Raw genomic sequence first — 24,606 nt, forward strand, 5'->3', positions numbered from 1 at the left:
TTCCATATACCTTCCCTACCACACTCAGTAAACTTATGCCACGATAATTCTTGCACTCACTTCGCTCACCTTTATTTTTGTACAGAGGTACATTCACAGCCATTTTCCACTGTGCTGGCACAGTTTCACTCATCCATGCCTTCTTACATATCTCCAACAAGCACTTCATTCCACTCTCTCCACTACACTTAAGCATCTCTGCATACACCTCATCAACCCCATCTGCTTTCCCATTTTTCAGCCGTTTCACAGCATTCTTCACCTGTACGAGTGTCACGTCTCCATGCACTGTATTCCTTTTCTGCACACCCCCAGAACCAATCATGTTTACAGCCGTTCTGCTCTCTCTATTCCCATTCATCAGGCTTTCAAAATATTCTTTCCATCTGGTCCTTACATCATATCCATGAGTTAGTAATCTACTACCTGCATCCTTCAAACCATCACATTTCTTTCCGCTTTCACTTCTACATTTCCGCACCTCTTTCCAGAATAACTTCTTATTTTCAGTTCTATTTCCATGTCCCCTATATTAAACCTCGTGCGTTGCCTGACAGTCACCAGCTGATGAGTGAAAGTGTGCAGTATAGAGAGGTATTGGGCACTTCCAGTCGATGGTGTTTTGTCGGTAGAAGTGTTTCACTTTTTGTACATATGTTAATGTTTTGCAGTTTTTTTCTAAGCTTTCTTAATTAGGGTAGACAATTAGTTGCTTGGATCATTAGGTGTTAGTGTAGGATTGCGCTTTGTTGGATGGGTTTACTCTTATTGGTGTTAGGATCTTATATTAGGTTTTGTCTTTTGTTTTAGTTTTAGTTTTTGCTTTTGTTTTGTATATACATTAAGTAATGATTTCATTAACAATAAAAGAAAAACTAAAAAAAAAAAAAAGAATCAAACTGGCTTAATGACCTGGGCCTTCGGGCCAGAGGTCGGTAGTCACACACAACAAAAGTGCTATTCCTGAAGATGCAATGCTTGGCGAAACGCTGTGTAAACTGGGTCCCTCTTCTGCAGTTTGCACTGTCTTCTCCTCTCAAACGATTAGCAGGATTGGGTTTGGCTGTAAAACAATGATGTGCCAAAGCACGTTTAATGGCAGAACGAAGAAGAACGTGAAAAGGGTAAATCGAATGTGACGGAAACAAGAGTCGAAATGCATGATAGCATTGTTAAAATTCGGGGGAGGAAGTGCAATAAACTGTTTATGGCCAATATGCTAGAGAGCCTGGATGAGTTTGGTGATGCCAGTCTAGTCACAAAATCGTGGGCCATAATTCTGCTGAGTGTAGTAGGCAAGGTGTAAAACACAGTTGTGAATGATGAACAAGGTAGTTTCCGAAGTGGTGGAGATTGTGTGCATCATATACATGCATTAAAACATGGCGGAAAATGCGCATGATGAAGGACTGCAAAGTATTTGTTGTATTAATGGATATAAAAAGGTAACAGAGAAATGCGGATATTTTAGGAAAGAAATTAAGTATCTGTCGTACGGAAAAATACAGTAAAGTGCTTTTATGACAGTAACAAAATACTGTATGTATACGTAAGAGGAAATAGATGTTTCAGTGATTGGTTCAGTATCTGTACTGTTAAATCTAATGTGTGTGTGTGAACTTGGAAGTCATTTTCGTACTTTTTAGACAATGCTAGGTGAGGCTGTGTGTGTGTGGATGGGTAGGTGAGTGGCCAGTGGGAATGTAAATCCATGGGGAATAAGACCATGGGGTGTATAAGTCCATGGGGGGAATAGGTCCATGTGAGAGAATTGGCCCATGAGGAGTATTGCTCTGGGGAAATTGGTCCGAGTAGCAATATATTTCCAGTGGGTAAAAGTAGACTCTTGGGGAATTTAGTTCATGGCAAAATAGGTCTATGTGGAGATTCGGTGTTTCCCCATGAGGAGAAAATAGGTCGATGAGGAAAATAGGCCCATGGGGAGAATAGGTCCAGGGAAAAAAGGCCCATGGAAGGAAAATAGGTTGAAGGGAAATATACATCCATGGTGGAAAATAGGCCCTCAAGGAATATAGATCCATATGGGAAAATAGGTCCATGGGAATGTAGATTCATGGGAAACAGGTCCATGGAAAAAAATGGGTACACACGATAAATGCCCTTGACTAAAAATAGGTCCATAATGGAAAATAGGTTCCCAGGAAGTAGGTCAGTGGGAGAAAACAGGGAAGGTGGGAATAGGTCAGTGGGGAAAACAGGTGGATGAAGGGCTGGCACTTAGTAGAATGTAGCTGAAGGTGGGTTTGTGGGATGGTTAATGTTCAAGGGAGACAGGGATACTTGTATGATATGATCATATAAAAAATTAGGGTACAGAAATATATATCTGTCGATATATCTGTGTGTCTAAATATATCCACCTATCTGTCTATCGATAATGTACATGGAACAACTGGAACAGCAGCAGCATTCAAAAAGTGCCACACATGAACCAGTATGTTGGTCTGGGAGCTAAATATTTGATATTAATCTGTGACTCAGAACTTTGACGATTCCTCTCAAAATGGAATCATTGCATCCTTGCTTGCCTGTTAACCGTGCCACCAAGTTTGGTCCACCTCGGATCAAAATGTTTGAATTAACCTATCAGGTGACATTGATCTTTGAACTTTCTCTTTAACCTTGAACTTTGGCATAACTCTCAAAATCGAATCCCTTTATCCTTGCCTCATCATGAAGGTTTCCTCAAAATTTGGTCTGAATCAGATAAAAATATTGACTGACCTTGGCATATGACGTAGTGTTCTAAAATCGATGTCAACCCCATGAGTGATTCTCAGGCCATTCATCATGTTGGGTTCAAATTAGGTGAAAATTAATTTAGTAATCTAGTTCATACACAGAAACACAGGTCGAACTTTGGCCGTGCCCAGTGTTGACTTTTAACAGTTCTCAAAAAAAAAAAAAAAAAAAAAAAAAAAAAAAAAAATATCTTACATTAGTCAGTCTTTCAAGCTTGGTGTTAAGTGGATTAAAAGGTTAAGTTGACCTTGCTATGTCAGACGCTGATCTAGCTCTGCGACCATAACCTATTAATATAAAAACAATTGGTCATCCCCCTTGGTTGATTGTCAACTTCTCTGGCAAGTTAAGTTAAAATCTGTTAAAAACTGAGTCATTTTGTTCACACAGACAGGCCAACTAATATACACACCCAAAAAAAAAAAAAAAAAAAAAAAAAACACAATTGTCAAGCCAAACATGACTCTCGCCATTGTTTTGATAGCGTGAGTGTAACTAGCAAGACAGAAAAGGACATGAAACTGGTGGTGGGTGTTGAGAGATACGATATTTCATAGTTGATGCACTAGCAATGTATGTCCATCTCTGGCACTTGATTAACAAATGCGCAGCAAAACCCACATTTTAAGCCTACTGATACGAACCTACCCAACCACCCAGTGCAACGTGTTTCCTTGAATTGGCTCCTCGTGTTAAGCTCTTACCCAACAGGAGGTGCCTAAACCACTGCCTCTAGGCTATAACCACAACCCTATCCAACCAGTGGGATGGGCTGGTACCTGGAACGTCCTATTTCCAGACTTCTCCCACTCTGTGGTCAGTCAGTGGGAAGTGCCTTGTTACTTTTAAGCACCACCAGCAGGATGACTGCACAAGTTTACACACACACACACACACACAAAGCAGAGAGAGAGAGAGAGAGAGAGAGAGAGAGAGAGAGAGAGAGAGAGAGAGAGAGAGGACTGCTGGCTCTCAAGCAGTGCACACTAAGGCCGAAGAAAGAACAGAAACGATGCAGTGCCAAATGTTAACAACGAATGGGATCTTTGCATAATTGTCCTGAGATGTGTGGTTGTTTGTAAGTGATAATATCTGAAAGTGAATATGGATGGAGGTTGTGTCGAAAGCAGCTACGACTGCAACAATATACACAGAGAAAGGCCAAATGCAGAGTACGGGATCCAGTTTATTTTCAACGTTTCACCCACCTGGGCGATTTACTGAAAAAGAAAAAGAGTAGGTGGGGGCGCTCACCATCCACTCACTCAGTGTAGTGCTGCTCTCGGGTGTCTGGCCTGTCCTCTCCTCCATCCTTCTTTCCTTCCATCTTCTATCTTTCCTTCATTCTTTCCTTGTCCTTCTGCCTACGGGTGACTTTACACTCCCTCTTCTGTCTTTCATTCCTTCATTCTTTCCTCTTCCTTCTGCCTATGGGTGACTCTACACTGAGTGACAAGCCAAATGGTTTCCTGCACACCAGGAAACTATTTACTACGCTGGGTGGTAACCATATTACCAAATTTTGGCGCCTGATGGTTTAGTGGGTAAATATTGTGCTCCAGTCGGATTGAGCCGGTAAAGGTTTATATCCAAGAGGTGGTTGGGGTTTATTGCTCACGTAATGCCACTCGGGGATGAGTGAGGTTGGTCACTCATCTTAAATGTCAGGACCAACTGCCTAGCCCCGGGCTCCTACGCTCCTCATGGGGCAGCGTAGGATTGGATGATGGATGGATGGATGGAAAAAGAGTAGACAGGATGTACGGCAGGCAGGAGTTTACAGTGTACCTTGTTCAGGATGTAAGAAAATATATGTTAGTGAAACATTTCGAGGTTTAGAGAAACGAGTGATGGAACACAAATATGACATGAAGAGTTTTAATATGAATAATGCCATTGTGAAACATAGGTTGACACAGGCCATAATGCCGACTGGACACATTCTAAAATTACTAGATATGTAGACAACACCATGGAACGTAGATGCTATGAGTCCACTTTTATTGCAAATGTAAGTATTATCAACCAAAACAATGGATTCATTATGTTAGCGAAGCCATTGGCATACCTCTTAACTATCGAACAGCCAGGTTAGCCAGATAATTGTTTCCTTGTTGTGTTTAGGTCACCAGCCAGGCTAGGGACTATTTAAGAAGTGGAGTGTTTGTCACGAATCAAATTCGCGACATTTTCCTTTTGTGAAAAACCACGAACTATTAGTGGAAAACTCACTCACTCAGTAGTTGTCAACGGGATTTTGTGATTTAAGAATGCGTGTGATCCAAAATTTAATGGAAGTTCAACGACTAATAAATTTATGGCAAGTAGATCGCCATTTTATTCCGGCTGGCTGCCGATTCTCAGAAGATGAGAATTAACGCTGTCTCTCTCTACAGTACACAGCGGAGATTAATTACTCACAAATGCTGTACAGTCGGTACTGCAGGCCCCTGAGAGTTTTTTACCCCCTGACAATCAGTATTTAATATTAATAACAGACAGGTTCTTGCTGAAGCTTAACCCCTAGCTAGCACAACGGATATCAGAATTATTATGAAAGAACTGCTTTAGGTACAGTTATGAAAAATAAGTAAGTTGTGCGAGCTAAGATAATAAGACTAAAGAAGCTCGTGGTGAAATAAAACACGAATAACAGTTAAGCTCAAAGGAAAGAACTGTAAATTTATTGATTACAATAAATAAATGTACGTTACATAGAGCAAAATGAATTCAAATATTAAACGGAATGCACTCACTCACTCTTTCACAAAACTAGCAAAAATAATTATTTTAAAACTAAGAAAAAAACTAAAGAAATACTGGTCAATGTAGCGTATCACCAAGGAAGGGTGGGAGCCTGGAGAACTGTAGTCTAGTGGAGTCTGGGTGCTAGAAGACCTCTCTCACTCTCACTACTGGAGCACAAACCACACTCCGTCGTGACAGACAAAAGACTGATTCAAATACGATGCGTGTGGTAGGACGCACAGGCCAGCCGGAAGAAGGCATGGCCAACGGTTGAGGCAAGCAGGGGCGAACAATATAGAAACAATAATATCGCTCAGTAGAGCACTTAATGACGTGCATTAGAACGGTCACTTGAAACAGTGACGAATGTTTTGAAAAAAGTATACCATCGAAATGGAGAGAGAAACGGTTAACTGAACGATACACAGTGAGTTTTCCACTAATAGTTCGTGGTTTCTCACAAAAGGAAAATGTCGCGAATTTGATTCGTGACAGTGTTGTCCGCTGGTGTTATTCCTGAAGATGCCCTGGTGGGCGAAACATTGAAAATAAACTTGATCCTGTGCTCTGCATTTTGCCTTTCTCTGTGTATGGATGGAGGTTGTGCTATATTGCTGAGAGAAAAAATAATTATAATGTAATAGGCAAGTGAATGAAGAAGAACCTGAACAAATGAAATTATTTTAAGACACTTCAACCAGAGATGGCCCATACGCCTTAATTTGGAGGGTTGGTTAGGATTTATTGTTCGCAATGCCTCTCAGGGATGAAGACTGCCAATTCTTTCCCCAAATATTTGGATATTGAGTAGCCTAGCTCAGAGCTCCTATGCTTCTGACTGGGCAATGAGGGACTGGATGATGGGTGGATGGAAACTGAGCCCTGGGATCCTATATTTCAATACCAAATAGCTCAGGAACTCAAGGTGCGGTACCTAAGTTGAAGGCGCGCTTTATGTCACCTAAATCTTTGAGAATTTTTGTGCTAAGTGACCCACAGACTGACGGTAACAGAGGACTACATATTCATGTTTTGTTACACACAGTACGACACTCATGATTGCCTGAGTCTTCGCCTGCTCCTTCCTACTCATCTGTCATGCAAAGCTAGCCATGCACGGTAATCTGTCACATCCAGATACATAGAGGTAAGAGAGAGAGTTTTTGAAAAATCAAAGTTCAGCATCTGTCTATCAGCATTGTTGAGGAACACGTCGAACAGACCGTAGTGTAAACACAGTCGTAAAATGTTAAGTCATACTGCAACGAAACCACGATGATATTTAGATAAGAATATATGTAAGAAAATAAAGTGCGTCACTTTGTGGAAGACTATTTGAAGATTAATATCGAGGGAGATTCACTATGACTGTAGTAGCTGGGGGCAACCTCCATCCACTCGCCTACAGATGACTGTACACCGATTGATAAGTCACGTGGTTTCCTTTAACTCGGGAATCATTTACTACGTTGGATGGTAACCATGTACCAAATGACGCTTGTTGGTTGTTGTTGCTTAACACCGGTCTGTGTGGCCGAGCAGACCCGTCGACCCGCGCTTTTGTGCGGTCGTCCTACCAGTACAGTACATTACAGTACATACACTATGTAGGGATCCAGCGCCCCCTAACGGTAGACAGCGCCTCGGTAGGGTTTGACCATTGTCCTTCCCACAGCGAGTGCAGGAGTATATGAGGAAATTTGGCTTAAGTGTGGATGACGCAGCTGCACGTAGCCACCACGTGTTGGTTGCTCGTCAGCGCCATGCCTATTAGTCTAGTGGACTAAGGCACTACAACCAGATGGAGTCCATAAGGGTTTACATCCGAAGGAAGGTTGGAGTTTATTGTTTACATATTACTACACTGACGGTCGAGCCTGGTCATCTTTATCTTAAATTTCGGGACTGGGTAGGCCAGCCCCAGGCCCCTACGCTCCTGATGGGGCAAAAAAGAACTGGGTGACAGATAGATAGATAGATTGACAGATATTCATTATGAGCAACATTCGAAATGGGAATGAAAAAAAGTGCCATGACAATCATTTTGTGCAAACCATTGAACCAGGTGGTACAAATGTTAACAACTTAACCCCTTCAGTCATACGACGCCACATTACAGCTTGTTTTTGAGGCAGCAAGCCATAGTTTAGAAGAGCAGCCCAGCAGTGAAGGGTTAGTGAAGACTGTATGGCACCCTTCGCAGTCCCGTAATTTTCAACAGATTTTTGGGGGGGTTAGAGAAAATGTTTATACCTCCGTACCACAAACTTAAAATTAAATCGAAACGCTTACGTTTGCATACCATCCGGTATCTTCCAGTTTGATTTTACCTAAAAGTTGATGTTTAATGAGGCATGTATATTTAGTGATGGAGTTGGGTGTTTAAATAAAAGGCGTCACTTTCTGCCAGTCTGAATTTTCAGCCCAGACTATGACCAACAATTTGGCCATTTAACATTATTGATGCACTATGCTGCATCCTTATCAAGATTGTTCCTACACGCCTGCGGTAGGATTCAGGTTATTGAACCCTCAATCTTAGTTGAAGTTACAGAAAATACTAGGGGGGGGGTCTATAGCCCCCCTACCCTCCAGAAATTAAGGCCATACATCCAGTTCAAAAGTTCTTCTCTTAGCTGAATAGATCGTCTGGTGGTAACTACGTCACCGGCTGGAGGGTTAATATAAATGATAATTAATTGACGGAACTAGTGAACAGTGTACATCCTTCTACTCTGTTTATGTATGAGAGAGAGAGAGAGAGAGAGAGAGAGAGAGAGAGAGAGAGAGAGAGAGAGAGAGAGAGAGAATAAATGGCACAATGTTTCGCCATAACTGGCAGTTGTGTGTTGTTACTGACCACGAGACTTACTCCAGCCTGAATGAATATTAATGCCGTACTGAAGGCTGACATTGTAGCACATAAGCACGTGTTCGGCTACATCCCCTTGGGTTCATTCCCACACCCACCTGCTTTCCCCTATGGGCCTATTTTTACCTCATGGGCGCATTTGCCTTCATGGACTTATTTCCCTGTTAAACCTATTCCATCCATTGATCTATTTTCACCATGAACCTACTTTCCCCTATGGACCTATTCCTCCCATGGGCCTTTTTATTCCATGGACCTGTATTCCCCTCCATGTACCTGTTTTTAACCATGAATATATTTTCACCAAGGACCTGTTTCCCCCATTGACCTATTTCTCTGGCAACTTATTATAACCATGAGCCTATTTTGACTCTATAGATCTATTTTCTTCCCAGTAACTCGTTTTTCCCGCTGTACCTACTTTCCACATGGATCTGTTTCCCCGACGAACCCCTTTACCCATGGACCTATTCCTCATAGACCCATTTTTCTCCTTATGGGGAAACATACTTCTGAACCAGTTTTACCCATTGATGTTTTTCACCCATTGGACCTGAGTTGTCACCTGAGCCAATCTGCCCTAGACTTGAGTCTATTCAAACTATGGACCTATTTACCTCATGGACCCACCAACCCACCAGCCTCCATACCTGCCATCTCACCCAGTGTAGAAAGCCCGTCTCGTGTTTTGTCCTTTGGGAACCACACTTTCACCCATCCACCTACAGAGCCCACCCACTCACGAGGCCAAACCACCTATCTTGTATACCCCACCAACCCAGTCCACCCATCCACCCACCGTACACACCACTCCTACAAAAAATCACCCGCCCTGTTCCACCCACTGTGCTAGCCTGCCTACCCCACCCAGCAGATCACCCACCAACCCCATCCTGTCCATCCATTAAGCCCATCCTCCTATATTGTCTAACCAACCCAGTCCACCCTCCCTGCCACCCTGCCCACCCTTTCCATAAAAAACTCACCCACACGTCCACCCAAACCCACTTCACTCACTCACCCATTCATTTGCCAGTCCGTCTGCTCAGGCACCCACCAGGATCCATCTGCGGATGGCTTGCATGTTTTCACAGCGAGCGAGCGAGAGAGAGAGAGAGAAAGAGAGAGAGAGAGAGAGAGAGAGAGAGAGAGAGAGAGAGAGAGAGAGAGAGAGAGGCATTCATTGTATGGAAGATGAGCAGGAGCTAAGAAATAAAATCATTAACTCCTTCAGTCCGATGACGTAGCTATTTCCCTGTTACGAGTATATGCATGCAACTTACAGACAAAATTCTTGTTTAGGGCAGCTAGTTTGAAAACTCTCTCGTAAGCCGAATAGAGCCGTCAGGATATAGCAGGAATAAATATAAATGTACATGAGACTGAAATAATTTAATCTTTCATAAGCTTCCTATCAACATGGCCACAGCAACATAAGCACTTAGCCTGCTTTTGCCACCAGACGCTCTTTTACCCTTTCACAGTCAGGAGTACTCTTGTATTGCAGTCGGCGGAAAACGATTCCTTTTATATGACAGTGGGTTATAGGAACCCGAAAGTGTTAATGCTTTGTACCAGTAATCCTCTCGTGGTCAGGATAACTCTAGTAAGTTTATTTATTCCAGCTAACGCCAGATAATTTTCTTCAGCTCAGTGTTGGAGGAAAGCATTCCTTATATGGTAATTTAATCCTGTTGTTAGGTGTCGCAGTCGCTGTCACTGAGCTGTAGTAGTATCTTCTGGTTATGTCCTAGTTCATAGTATCATGCCTTTTAACTGCTACGTACTAAATGTTTTTTAATAATTTATTCACAAGTGCAGTCAAATTTTCTTTGGTTACATACTTTCCGATAAAGGAGATGGTAGGAGGTGCATGTTGTTCATAATGCTTCTATTCCTGCCATTTACACTTCACACAGTAATACACTGATTCACTGAACATTAGGAAACACTTGAATACTGTAACGTAGCTTTCCAATCAAACATGGAGTTGCACTTTTAGCTCGGTGTTAAGATACCGCTTAATCCCCTATTGTATGAGGCGCATTCGTAATTTTAGTAAATTTAATTTTTAAGAATTTCGCGTCTTGGTTCCTAAAAGCAAAGCAGTTTATGCAGCATCGATGTAGTGTTTAAAAATATTTCCAAGCCATCCAGAGCACTAATACAGACTGATCAAACACGCCGAGAAAAGTGTTTCCTCCTTGCCTCTGTTCACCCAGAACCACAGTCGGAACCTGGATGTAGATTCGACTGTTCCATATATTCTAGGAGAACACTGGAACTTAGCAAAATCTGATCGTCATCCTTAACCCCTTGAAGCCAGTGACGTATTTTTATAGTTTATTTTCGGTACTTCCAGACGGATGGACTGAACTTGGGAATGATGTGTAGCAGTGAAGGAGCATTTGACGGCTACTGTATATCTAACCCCCCGAGTCTGAAATGTCACCTTTAAGCTGAATATTATTGTCTGACAGCAGCAAACACAAAATAAAAAACGTCATCGAAGACAAGGTGTTAATGATCTAGTGCAGTTGATAGACTACCTGTCTGTCTATAATCAGATGCCTTAATCTCATAAGGTATGGCCACAAACAAATGGCCTCCATGTCGCCCCGTCTCCTGCCATTACGTTGCCCTCCCTTCGACTCACATCCCCCTATCTCATATACCTCTCCACTTGTCCCTCCATCTCATCCTCTGTCTCCCCCTCCCTCTACCCACTTCACCTCTCATACACTATCCTCTTTAGTCTCTTACTTGCCATTCTCTCCACATGGCCAAACCACATCACTGTATTTCTTCTAACGCTTTCTGTCACATCCGCATTCACACCACAATGCTCTTTCACCTCCTCATTTGCCAGTCTGTCTCTCCATGTATATCCACAAGCTCCTCTCAAATAACTCATTTCCACTGCTCTCACTCTTGACTTGTGTCCCTCCAACAAGGTCCAAGCTTCGCTTCCATACTTTGTAGTTGGTATCACAATACTATCATCCAGCGACTTTTTCACTTCCATGCCCACTTCCCTGTTTCTTACCACTCCTTCCAAAGAACCAGCAACCATTCTTCCCTGTTGTACCCTTTCAAGCACTTCATCCTCCAAACTTCCATCCTTAGGCATCACACTATCCAAGTATGTAAACGCACTCACATCTTCCATTTCCTCACCATCCAGCCTCCTTGTACTGCACCGTCAGTGACTTCGTTTTTCTCGAAGACCACAACTTTACTTTTCACTACATTCACTTTTAGATTCCGTCTCTTACACACTCTCCCAAACTCATTCACAAAGTCTTGTAGTTCCCTTTGGTCTTCACTTAACACAGAATCGTCTGCAGACAACAGAACAAGAAGTTTCCAAATGCTGCCCCTCTCTCGTTAGGGCTGTGCCAACATCCACTGCCCTACCTTGTATCGCTTATATAACTCCATCCATATACATATTGAATAACCATGGAAACACGACACATCCCTGTTTCAAATTAGTTCACCATCCACATGCACTGCGGTCGTAGCGCCCTCATATGAGTGCACACTTCACGGCATTCAGCAGCGTCCCATGTACTGTATATATTTTTATTATTTTTCAACATTCCTTGTTCGTCCATTCTGTCTTATACTTTCTTCAGATTCATGAAAGTTGCATACAACTTCTTTCCCTTCTTTAGAATCATTTTTGCTACACACTTTTGGATGAATATCTGATCTACACAACCTCTTCCCCTCCTAAAACCTCCGGGTTCCTCACCAACCAATTCCTCTGTTGTATTCCCAGCTCTGCCAATATGTATTGTACCATATACTTTTCCTATTACACTAAGAAGACAAATGCCCCTGTAAATACCACACACTTTGTTTTCCCCTTTTCCTTTGTACAGGAGGATAGTTATACCTGACTTCCAATCCTCCGGGCTCTGCCTTCATCCCAGATCAATCTACACATCTTCCTTATCCATTCTTCTGTTATCTCTCCTCCGTTCTTCAGCATTTCACCACACACTCTATCAGTTCCTCTGGCTTTCCACATTTTGACTTCATTTTTCCACTACTTCCATCCTACTGATCTCTTCCTCTTTTCCATTGCTTACATCCTACTGATCTCTTCCTTCTCGTCTCCCTCCTTCTCCCAGCCATTCCTCAGGCACTTATACTTGCGTTACTTTCATTCTCCATGTCTAACAAATCCTTAAAAAGTTCTCTACATCTGCTCACTTTTACTCCCTTCACCACCATCAATCTGCCATATTTATCTTTTACTCCCTTACTACCTTCTGTATCACCCTGTCTAACTCTCATTACGTGCCTCCACAACATTTTCTTACAGTGCCTCCACTTTATCCTCAAGTTCCATCCAAACTCTTCATCCACTCTCTTCTTACTTTCTTTTACTATTTTTTCACTTCTTTTCGTCTCTACATATAACTCTCCATTCCATCTCTCAAGTTCCTCCATGCCTCTACTTCCTACCCACTCACTATATGCTTTCTTCTTTTGCTCCACAGCTTGTCTCACTTCTTTATTCCACCATGCTGTTTCTTGTACCCCCTTTCTTCTTCTTTTTACCCCACACACCATTTCAGATGCTGCACATATTTCTTCCGGGAATACCTTGCACACACCTTCCACCTCCCCCCCCCCCATCTGCTCCAAATCATATTTACCCAGTCGTTCCTCCTCTTCTCTATTATATTTTGGTATTCTGCCTTTTTTCATCCTCTTGCAACTTTTTCACCCTCTTCGTATGGACTGCTTCCTCCTGCCCATCTCTCTTTCTAATCATCCAGTGCATTTGTGTCTTAACTCTCACCACTACGAAGTGGTGGTGAGTCCACTTATCCAACCTCTGCATGCTATCGCATCCAGCACGTATCTTCCCATTCTCTCATCCACACACATACATAATCAGTCATTGCCTTCCGTTCATTCAGTTCATCACCCACCCTTCTCTTCACTTGCCATGTATACCTGTGGGTCATTTTTTACCTAAAGAAGATATTGGCTACCACGAATCCCCTTCCCGCACAAATGTCCACTAGAGCAGTGTCATTTGCTTCCACTTCTGCAGGCATAACCCACTCAGCGGCTACTTCATCCACCTTCACATTACCTACTTTTCCACTCATATCTCCAATCAAAAACACTCTCTCACTTCTGTCAAACTTTTCTATGCATGTTTCACGTTTGCACAGAACTCTTTCACTCTGCTTGCACGGTCTTCTGTCGGCGCATATACACTCACAGTCGCCCAGGTTTGTATTCCGACTTTCGGTCTTATCCACAGAATCCTTGAACCAAGTGATCCATAATCTCTTACATTCTCCTTCCATCTGTTGCACACAACAATACATACTCCCTCCTTTGCCCTCGCAGTCATACCTACTCCCGCACATATACCCAGTTCTTATTCCCATCCTTTCACTCTCTCACCTCTCAATTTGGTCTCAGTCAGTCTACACATGTCCACTTTTGCATCCTGAAACACCTGGACAATCTATCTCCCTTTCACCTCATCACTCTAACCCCTCACATTACACGTTGATAGACATTAATCAAAATAAATTCGTGCACTGCACTATTTCTTACACATATTTTTCCATCTGGTCAGGACTACATGACTGAAGCGGTGAAGCACCTGAAGGAAGCCTCTGAAATCCTGAAGCATGAGCCTGAGATGGAGAACGGCGGCCTGGACGCCAAGCTGAAGGTGCTGTCTGAGGAGCTCGATATCTAAGGCCACCACACCACCTGAAAACTGTAATGGCTGAAGTTACCAGTTGTGTTGAGTTACAGGGTACAGAAGTCACGTCATGGATGAGGTCATGTAATAGGTGAGGTTACTTGATTGATGAGGTCAGCCAGTGATCACGTGGCGTCTGATGACGTGAGGTCACGATATCTTGGGTCACTTGATTTCCGAGGTCACATGACATATACGGTAACATAATATCTTGGGTCACTTGATTTTTGAGGCCACATAATATCTGGGGTTACTAGACTTGGCATTCACACGGTGGCCATTGTAAGGCCATGTAATTACTGAGTCAGTTATTATCACCTGATATCTTCAGCCAACCGGTATCCCAAGGTGACTTGGTCTGGGCTTGTAGCTGATATCCACCATACCTTTTCAAAGACAGTGTTAACTTCTTCAGCATGACATTTTTTTTTTTCATTTTTGTTTAGCCAAGCAGACGATCATATTCAATTCAAGAAGATCTCTTTCGCTGATGGAGTTTGTCTAACCTTTCCAGTTCGGAAAATCTCCCCTGATCTAAAGACAGTCATCTGAAGCCAGTAAACATAAGATGTCATTATGCTGAAGGGGTTAACAGCCTACTCGTAGTGGAATATTACTTACAGTTAACCAGTAGTAAAGACGGCGTGTAAATTTGTATGCAGCCAGTTGATTTGTGCCTTGATTGAGATGACTTGTGTAATTTGTACAGATACGACTCAGGTTAATAAAAGACAGTTCGACGGAGACGCAAGTCAATTGTCACCCAGATTAAAGAGTGGTTCTGAAACTGAACGATATTTAAGGTGCATATTTAAAAGCGGCATTTATTTATTTATTTATTTATTTTTTTACCATAAGTAGCTTTTACATTCGAGTTATTTACACTGTCTCTGTGTCTGTCTGTCTGTGTCTGTCTGTCTGTCTGTCTGTCTCCCTCTCTCCCTCTCTCTCTCTCTCTCACACACACACACACACACACACACACACACACACACACACACACACACACATATATATATATATATATATATATATATATATATATATATATATATATATATATATATATATATATATAGATATATATATATATATATATATAGATATATCGATCCATCAATCTTCCAGTCCTACATTGTCCCATGAGGAGCTTAGGAACCCGGGGCTAGGCAGTTGGTCCCGACATTTAAGATGACAGTGACCAGACTCACTCATCCCTGAGTGCCACTGCATGAGCAGTCAACCCCAACCATTCTTGGATATAAACCTTCACGGGCTCAATCCGATTGGGGCGCAATAATTACCCACTAAACCACCAGGCGCCAGAGTTTGGTTATATGGTTACCACCCAGCGTAGTAAATGGTTTCCTGGTGTAAAGGAAACCATTTGGCTTGTCACTCAGTGTAGAGTCATCCACAGGCAGAAGAAAGAGGAAAGAAAGAAGAAAAGGAAGACAGAAGAGGATGGAAGGAAAGAAGGATGAAGAATAGGCAAGGGTAGACACAGGACATCAGCACTGCATCGAGTGAGTGGATGGTGAGCGCCCCCACCTACCTACCTACCTATATATATATATATATATAAATATATATATATATATATATATATATATATATATATATATATATATATAATACATGAAATGAATATAATATATATATTTATTATATATATATCTACGGTATATAGTTATCTGTCCATAAATACATACCTATATGTATGTATATGTCTATATCTATCTGTATAATTATATATATATATATATATATATATATATATATATATATATATATAGCCCGACGCCCTAATCCCTCAAAGGGTGGCCGCAGACAAAACGCCTCCAAGTCGCTCTGTCACCCACCATTTGACTACCCTCCCCCCAACTCACCCCCCCTCCCTCATATACCTCTCAACTCCATCCCTCCACCTCATCCTCGGTCTACCTCTCCCTCTCCCTCCCTCCACCTCACCTACATACACCCTCTTAGTCAGTCTTTCATTCTCCATTCTCTACACATGCCCAAACCACCTCAGTGTATTTCTCCTAATCTTCTCAGCCACATCCACATCCACCCCACAGCGTTCCTTCACTTCTTCATTCGTCAACCTGTCCCTCCACGTCACTCCACATGCTCCTCTCAAGTAACTGATTTCCACTGCTCTCACTTTTGACTTGTTCCCCTCTTGCAAGGTCTATGCCTCGCTTCCATACGTCAGGGAAGGGATCACAATACTATCATGCAGTGACTTCTTAACTTCCATACTCACCTCCTTATTTCTCATCACTGCTTTCAGTGTGCCAACAACCTTCCTTCCCTGCTGTACCCTTTCACACACACACACACACATATATATATATATATATATATATATATATATATATATATATATATATATATATATATATATATATATATATATATATTACGCTAGGAAGAAGGAACCAAAGACCACCAAGCCATCAAAAACTGTTTCTTCCAAGAGAAAAACAAAATACTAGAGAGAGCCAATTTCAAGATCCGATCACTTCGAGATTAATAAATGGAATAGAGTTGGTGATAGGACAGAGCCCTGAGGAACACCACTGTTGATAGATCTAGGAGTAGAACGATGGCCGTCTACAACAGCGGCTATAGAACGACCACAAAGGAAGCTATAGATGAAGACCCAGATAGAGGGATAGTAACCGTAAGAGGGCAGTTTGGAAATTAAAGATCTATGCCAGACTCGAGCGAAAGCCTTTGAGATATCAAGTGCAATGGCAAAGCTTTCGCAAAGTCCCGAAATGAGGATGACCAGGAGTCTGAAAGGTAGGTGAGAAGATCGCCAGTGGAGCGTCCCTGACGGAACCCATACTGACGATCAGAAAGAAGGTTGTGATAATAAAGATGCTTTAAAATTTTTCTATTAAGAATTGACTCCATAACTTTTGAGATACAGGATGTTAAAGTAATTGGACGATAGTTGGAGGGTTGGGAATGGTCACCCTTTTTTGGGACTGGCTGAATGACAGCAAACTTCCAGCAAGAAGGAAAGGTACAAGTTGATGGACAAAGGCGAAAGAGTTTGCCTAGGCAGGGTGTAAGCACAGAAGCACAGTTCTTGAGGACAACAGGAGGGACTCCATTAGGCCCATATGCCTTGTTAGTATTGAGGCCTGTGATGGCAGAAAATACATCACCTGAAGAAATTTTAGTGTCAGCCATGAGGAAGTCAGAGGAGGGAAGTGATGGAGGAACAACACCGGAATTGTCTAAAATGGAATTGGAGGAGTCTGAGCGAAGAGATCTGCTTTATCAGTAGAAGAAATAGCTACAGAACCATCAGAGTAGAAAATAGGAGGGAAGGATGATGAGGTAAAGTTGTCAGAAAGGTTTCTGGCAAGGTGCCAGAAGGAGCGGGAAGAATTCGAGTTGGAGAGTTGAGAGCATTTAGTACGGATGAAATAATTTTTAGGAGAGTGAAGAACAGACTTAGCACGATTCCGGGCAGAAACATAAGCAAGATGTGATTCAGGGGTGGGTTGGCTCCGGTATCTTTTACAGGCCCTTTCCTTGTTGCGGACAGCGTTAGAACAAGCGCACTTAAACCAAGGCTTTCTTGCATTAGTCAAAGGATATGAGAAAGGAATGTACGCTTCCATGACCGAGAGAATAACCTCCATAATGCGCAAGGCACACTCAGATGGCTCCCGGCCATGGAAGCAATAATCATTCCATGGAAAATCAAAGAAGTACTGCCTGAGGGCCTCCCAATCCGCAGGTACAAAGTGCCACAGACGACGTTTCTTTGGAGGGTCCACAGGCCGTACTGGAGCGATAGGGCAGGTTAAGGTAATAAGGTTGTGATCAGAGGAGCCCAATGGAGAGAAAAGATTAATAGTGTTAGCAGAAGGATTAGTTGTAAGGAAGAGGTCAAGCATGTTGGAGCTCTCTCCAAGGCGGTCAGGGATAAGGGTATGGTGCTGTACAAGCTGCGCTAGGTCATTAAGGATAGAAAAGATGTAGGCTTGTTCACCAGGTGGATCAGTGAAAGGAGAGGAGAGCCAAAGGTGGTGGTGAATATTGAAATCTCCTAGAGAGAGAGAGAGAGAGAGAGAGAGAGAGAGAGAGAGAGAGAGAGAGAGAGAGAGAGAGAGAGAGAGAGAGAGAGAGAGAGAATCAAAGATCAAATGCACGTATGGCAGGGAAGTGGACAAAAACTCCAGTTTCCTATCACAGTTTATTTTGAGTGTACGTTGGCAGGTGTGGGTCCTGCGGATATCAGGAGCAGGGACAGGAGAGGCGATAATAATCAAGTATTAAAAAGTGATTTCCGTATAGCACTTCTATATTCAGAATTAATAGTATGCTGACACAGAGCCGTATCCTCACTGGTGTGGTAGGCTTCGAAGCATCTCTTTCTTTGCGATTTATTTTGGATACTTAGTCAATATTGTTATTCTATGAAATGGGAGTTATCTGCCTCGTCAACAGTATCATCTACTGTATCATTATTATCTATATATCATCGGCATAGTTTGCATAACTAACTTACAAGAGAAAATAAAGGTGTAATAGGCAATATAAATCGCTGAGGAAGAGATGTTAATGAATCTCCGTCACCAACAAGACTACGGCCCATCAGCAGAAACAAAGAAACACTTGTAAACAGACATGATATTTTGACATAAGCCAAGTCTGAGGTTTGAGCAATTACAGTGTTTTGCCATTTGGATTTACACTCATAACAGCGAAGTTTTTGACCATACCTGACCTTCTTACCGTTTTGATTCTGTATAGCCTGGAAATAATAATAATAATAATAATAATAATAATAATAATAATAATAATGATAATAATAATAATAATAATAATGATAATAATAATGCAATTACTCCATAACCACGTCACTCCGATGACGATTTCTTTTTTGTTCTTGCTGTCTCCATGCTGTTTTATTCAGCATAGAAGATGCTTTTAGAGCTGGTGGAGTTACATATAGCCTTGATTACCCTTATTTTGCTAAAGATTCTTCCATTTAATTTGCATAAAACCGTCAGATAGTAGCAAGAATAAAACATAAAATATGCCATCGGACTGAAGTGGATGTGTCTCCGTCCCACTACCAAGAAATGCCAAAACTGAGAGCATCATGGAATGTCTCCACTGTGTTCCTTAAGTCTAACGCCCAGGCATTGGCTTGGATCATCCTTAAAATCTACAAACCTTACATCCTATCCGTTGTTCGGGGGAATGTGTGTGAGGTGGGTGAAGCGTGAGGCATGAGGCAGCCAGAATGAAGCCTGAGGAAGCATAGAAGTGAGTGGTGCGGGTGAGGGAGCGTGCCATTGTGTGTGTGTGTGTGTGTGTGTGTGTGTAGTGGTAATGCTATACTGTAGTACAAGCTGGAGATGTGCCGGGGCAGCCGCCACTCTGTTATATTTTATCCTTACTTAATTCCTTGATTTGTTGCTGATTGTTATACATGACAGGTCGAGTAACGTTTACCATTTTCTTTTAGGCAGAAATAAACAAATTTTGGATCAGTTTACCTAACAGGGATGCATATGATCGTGTTTTACAACAATCTAACCTAGAAAAGGAGGAATGACTGCTTAGTAAAATGTAGAGACTGATTTGCTTTATCAGCTGAGACAATACGTCTTTATACCAAAAACATGGCAAAAATGAGTCTCGGTTTTCACTGGAAAAGTAAAATGTGCATTTTTAAAGATAAATTTGCGGCTGAAAGACTTATCGAAAAAGAAAAGAAGCAGAGAATCAGATGAAGGGACTAATTTGTAAATCTGCCGGAGATGGTAAGATATTTTATCTAACATGAAAATTGAATTGGAAAAAATGCGAATCGTATAGGAAAGTAGACCACACAAATTCTGATGATAACCGAGATACACAAAGCACAGGATAATATTGCCTAATTAGCATGCCAAGACAAGGACTCCGGCAGCAAGCAGTGTGTATGAAGGCTGAGTGACGGACGTGTGCAGCTGCCCTCGCCATACAGCCACCAGCGCTGTGAGAGCCAACCAGCTTATCTGCATCAGGAAGCGGGCCGAGGAAGCGAGTAGCGTGATACTGTAACTGTACATGCTGTTTATAGGCTATATAGCTTTATTTATGTACAACAGCCTTAACTTTCAACATAATTCGGCCATTTCTCACCAAAACCACCAAAACCCGCAACCACAATGAGTCTACGCCAGAATATATATATATATATATATATATATATATATATATATATATATATATATTAGTAACTCATTCGCAAGTTACTTACCTGAATAAGTGCAGCCTTCTTTTTTTTAGCACTCTTGATACAAATGATGAATCAGTATAATGTTTAATTGAATTTCCTTTGTACAAAATGGAGAAACTGAGAAAGCTTTCATATAATTTAGTCTGATTTACTTGTCACTGTGATATGCTGGCTTGTCGTGGAATGTGAGGGAAAGGGGGAAATGCAGCTGCTGTCATTTAAAATTTAATAGAAAAATAATTTGCACTGATTAGTTCGATGCAATAGTTTTTCTCAACGAAATTATAAAATATGTACAAGATTTTTGATGGCTCTTCACTGGATTACTATGTGCGGCCGCTGGTGTCCTGGGTAGACGCTCTGGCCACTTCCTACCTACACAGTCGACTCTGCCCTGTTATACCCTTATATATTTATGGAACATGTTTTGGTATTCCACTTCATATTTTGCCAACAGAGGACACTGGTTAAATTAACAAAGAATCACGCATTTCTTAATGTTTCCTACTCCATCAAAGTCAAAGTTACTTGTGAAAACAATAGAATGTTCATCAAATACATTGCTAGTTTTAGTTGGAAATTGCTCCTTGGTGGACCGAAAACATGGTAACAGAAGCTAAGTTAAAACAGTGAGAGGGGCATATTCACTGAAAGATCATATTACACATCTTGTAAAATCTACTTCCTAGAGTTAGGTGTGCTAAGCCGATCCGTTCCTTCTTTACCCCTGCAAAGTTGTTGACTTTATACACGGGTTTTATCCCCCCTTGTGTAGAGTACAACTCTCATGTGTGGGGAGGCTCCCCACATACAGCTTTTCTCAATAGGGTGGCGTCAAAGTCTTTTCGTCTCATTAACTCTCCTCCTCTTACTGGCTCCCTTCAACCTCTGTCTCTTCGCCGCACTGTTGCATCTTTATCTCTTTTCTATCGCTGCTTCAATGGTCACTGCTCCTCTGAACTGTCTGCTTGCATTTCTCCACCTCTACGATGGGAGCGTAGCACCCGTCTAGCAACAAACTCTCATCCCTTTTCTGTCCAACTCTAATGCAAGAGTTAACCGTCACTCCCAGTCCTTCATTTATGCAACAGGTCAGCTCTGGAACTGTCTCCCTCTGTCTGTATTTCCTGCTAGCTATGATCTTCAGTCTTTCAAATGCAGTGTGTCCAGACATCTCGAAATGATCGGATCTTGAATATGGCACTCTCTCTCTCTCTCTCTCTCTTTTTTTTTTTTTTTTTTTTTCTTGGAAGGAACGGTTTGCGGGCTCGTGACCTTTGGTTCCTTCTGCCTAGCATTAAAAAAAAAAGAAAAAATAGTGGAGCTGCCTAGACAGCGATGAGCCGGGCTCTGATCTGACTCGCACCCATACAGGTGCAGGCTCACACCTTGCCGATTGAACACTTATCACTCACAGTGTGCTAAACAGTGGCGTATGCACATCTAGGTTCTTATGCACTTACAACGACAAGATTTTTATTTCAGTGAATATCATAGTTCTCTCACAGAAGAGAAATAGAAATATTACCGACAGATCCATAAAATCAGGGAGATGACCGGGAGATGCAATATGTGTAACTAATGCTTCCTGGAAGACGGGAAGCTTCACCAATTGAATCAGTGATGGTGTGATTGCAGTGGCATCCCAGACTACCTCCCCACGTTCTGTGTATATTAAAACACGAAACAACAGTAGCTTATAAATAAAGGCACACTTTAATTTTAGACGATAACCATGCCTCTGCTTCCTCCACATTCCGCAACGGGACAAAGCACAGCAATCATTTGAAGAAATGTAATAAGAATTAATATCATTTTTTTTAATCGTGACATTTGAGATGTGTTGCCTAGCATTGTTAAGCTAGTAGGCATCACACATTATTAGTAATATCTGTCCCAAGCCGATTATCGCGCAAAATTCTTGGTAATTATTTAGTTGTGCAGCATTTTTGCAGATATTACACAAACTAAATCTAAGACGACCTAACCTAACCAAGAAAACCAAATACCTATTCTTTTCTCCTACTTTGCTAAGGTTAGGGCTGAAGGATGCCACGGTTAGGACCGAATGATGCCAAGATTAGGTCCGACGGATGCCAAAGCTAGAATTAAAAGATGCCATGAACAGGACTGATAGGTGTTAAGGTTGGGGATAAAGGATGTCAAGGTTACGGCGACGGATACCAAGATTAGGACTACGGAAATCAAGATTAGGACTACGGATACCAAGGCTGGGACTGATGGATAATAAGGTAGGGACCAAAGGATGCCATGGTTAGGACCTATGACTGTCACGGATAGGTAAGGTCTAGTTAGATTTAGTTTTTGCATTATCCACAAATAATGTTGTGCAACAAAACTTAATTTGCCATACCGTATGTACAGAGAAGAGAAAATTCAGTTCTGGGAGGCGAAGACGTGCCAGGGTATGAACTACACGAACATTCATATACGAACACAGTTGAGCTTCTCTTCATTTTCATTATCAGTAGCACCAGATCAATCAACGCACTTCTATGGCACTTCTTTGTGCGGAATACTACGACTTAACATTATAAAAACTTGCATAATAATTCGTGTTCAATCCAAACCAGTTCCAACACTTTTTGTTTGTAATCAGGCACTTAAATCGACAGCTAAACAATGATTACATTAACCCCTTGAATACGATGGCGTGTTCCATTTTATTCTGTCCGTTACCACGCGAATTTATTCAGCTGAGGAGAAACTCTGACAACTGTAAGTTTTAGATACAGGTGCCATTCACCCGTCACACGAGAGGTCTCTCCTGAGTTGAATAAAATCATCTGGCGGTGGCAAGAATAGGACAGACGAATGAAACACGTCAACGGATTGAAGAGATTAAAAAAGAGGCGAAAGTGTCCCTGGCTTCCTCCGTCTTAATTCCTTCAGCCCAAGGGCATATTTTTCTTTCATTCTGGCTGCATCTGACCATTGTACCTAACTCTGGGGAAACATATCATAGTGGAAGAGGCTGACAGACATTGCTTCTAATCTCTCCAATGAGAGATAGGTTTCCCCATAGTTAACTCACATGATGTGGAGGCAGCAAGAATAAACTACAGTAGAATACCCTGTGGGTGAAGGGGTTTAGAGGGATGAGAGTGCCAGGGTGAGTGAGCAAGTGGCACCAAGAAGGCGAGTGGAAGTGGCACAGGAATGTGATACGTCAAAGGTCAGTATTCTGGCTGGTGTAGGAGAAATCCTAACACCTTTTCCTCAGCGATGTATTACACTTTAATACTGCTTCTTAGCCTTTACCATCCAATAAAGTACTTAGTTCATTCTTGCTACGTCTAGACGATCTCGTTTGCCTCAGATGTTTTCGTACCTGGGTATAATATGTAGTTTTCACTGGCCCTTTCACTAAAAAGGGTCTCCTCTAAGATGAATTGAATTGTGTGGAGGTGGGGGGAATAAACTTATAGAATACGTCACCATAACTGAAGGTTGTGGTAAAGCTTTGTGTTAGCCTAATAGACAGGCTATGCCATTTTACCTTTCATGTCTCTTTTATATGTTTCCAACACCGCCATCAGCAATAGATATGAAGACATACAGGTGTAATAGGGAAATTATATCGCTAAGAAAGAGGTGTTCGATATCTCCCAAGCTAACGAGAATAACACTCGTTCTGGTTGACCTAGAAGATTTCGGAATACTTCTTCGTCAGCGATTTACTCACAGTATTTTTCTCTTGTATGTTACTGATAAATATTATATCAATATAAGAAGCTTAAAACAACATACAAACGAAGTCTGAGTTGTAATATGTGTCATAAATCGCCGAGGATGAGGTGCTGCGAGGACTCCTAAGCCGTGGAGAATACGGGCCCGTCAATAGCAATCTGACATCCGTATTCTTGACCTTCACTACGATGACGTCTCATTACTTCATTGCTGCTCTCACCAGATTTTTTTCATTTTAGTACAGGAGAGTCTTCGAACTAGAGGGGTCAGATGTATAATCTCTATAAACCTCTTCATCGCATTAAGTCTGTCCTCAGCTACATAAAATCGTCTGACGGCTGCAACAATAAAACCAGATCAGTCATCGTACTGAAAGGGTTAAAACAAACAACGTGAATGTGTAGACAAGCTGCGAATTTCTAACAGTCATCTGAGAACACCATAATGAAAGGGGAGCATGTTTGGAGTCTCTTACTTCCCTGCTGAATGCACACTGTGACGTGG

The 24,606-nt window shown here is 41.8% G+C and overlaps 1 protein-coding gene across 1 annotated transcript in view; it reads left to right on the plus strand.

The window, feature by feature from the left end:
* The window catches only part of LOC145399059 (SET domain-containing protein SmydA-8-like), a 59,354-nt gene extending 44,488 nt beyond the window's left edge, over window positions 1-14,866 (plus strand). The window contains exon 8 of the mRNA XM_080271802.1: window positions 13,998-14,866. Within this exon, the coding sequence (XP_080127928.1) occupies window positions 13,998-14,123 (126 nt within the window). The 3' untranslated portion in view covers window positions 14,124-14,866. The remainder of the gene's footprint in view (window positions 1-13,997) is intronic.
* Window positions 14,867-24,606: the final 9,740 nt, after the last annotated feature.

The sequence above is a fragment of the Coenobita brevimanus genome, chromosome 47 (assembly GCF_032717465.1).
Source record: "Coenobita brevimanus isolate Jiangsu-jjx chromosome 47, ASM3271746v2, whole genome shotgun sequence".
Taxonomy (NCBI): domain Eukaryota; kingdom Metazoa; phylum Arthropoda; class Malacostraca; order Decapoda; family Coenobitidae; genus Coenobita; species Coenobita brevimanus.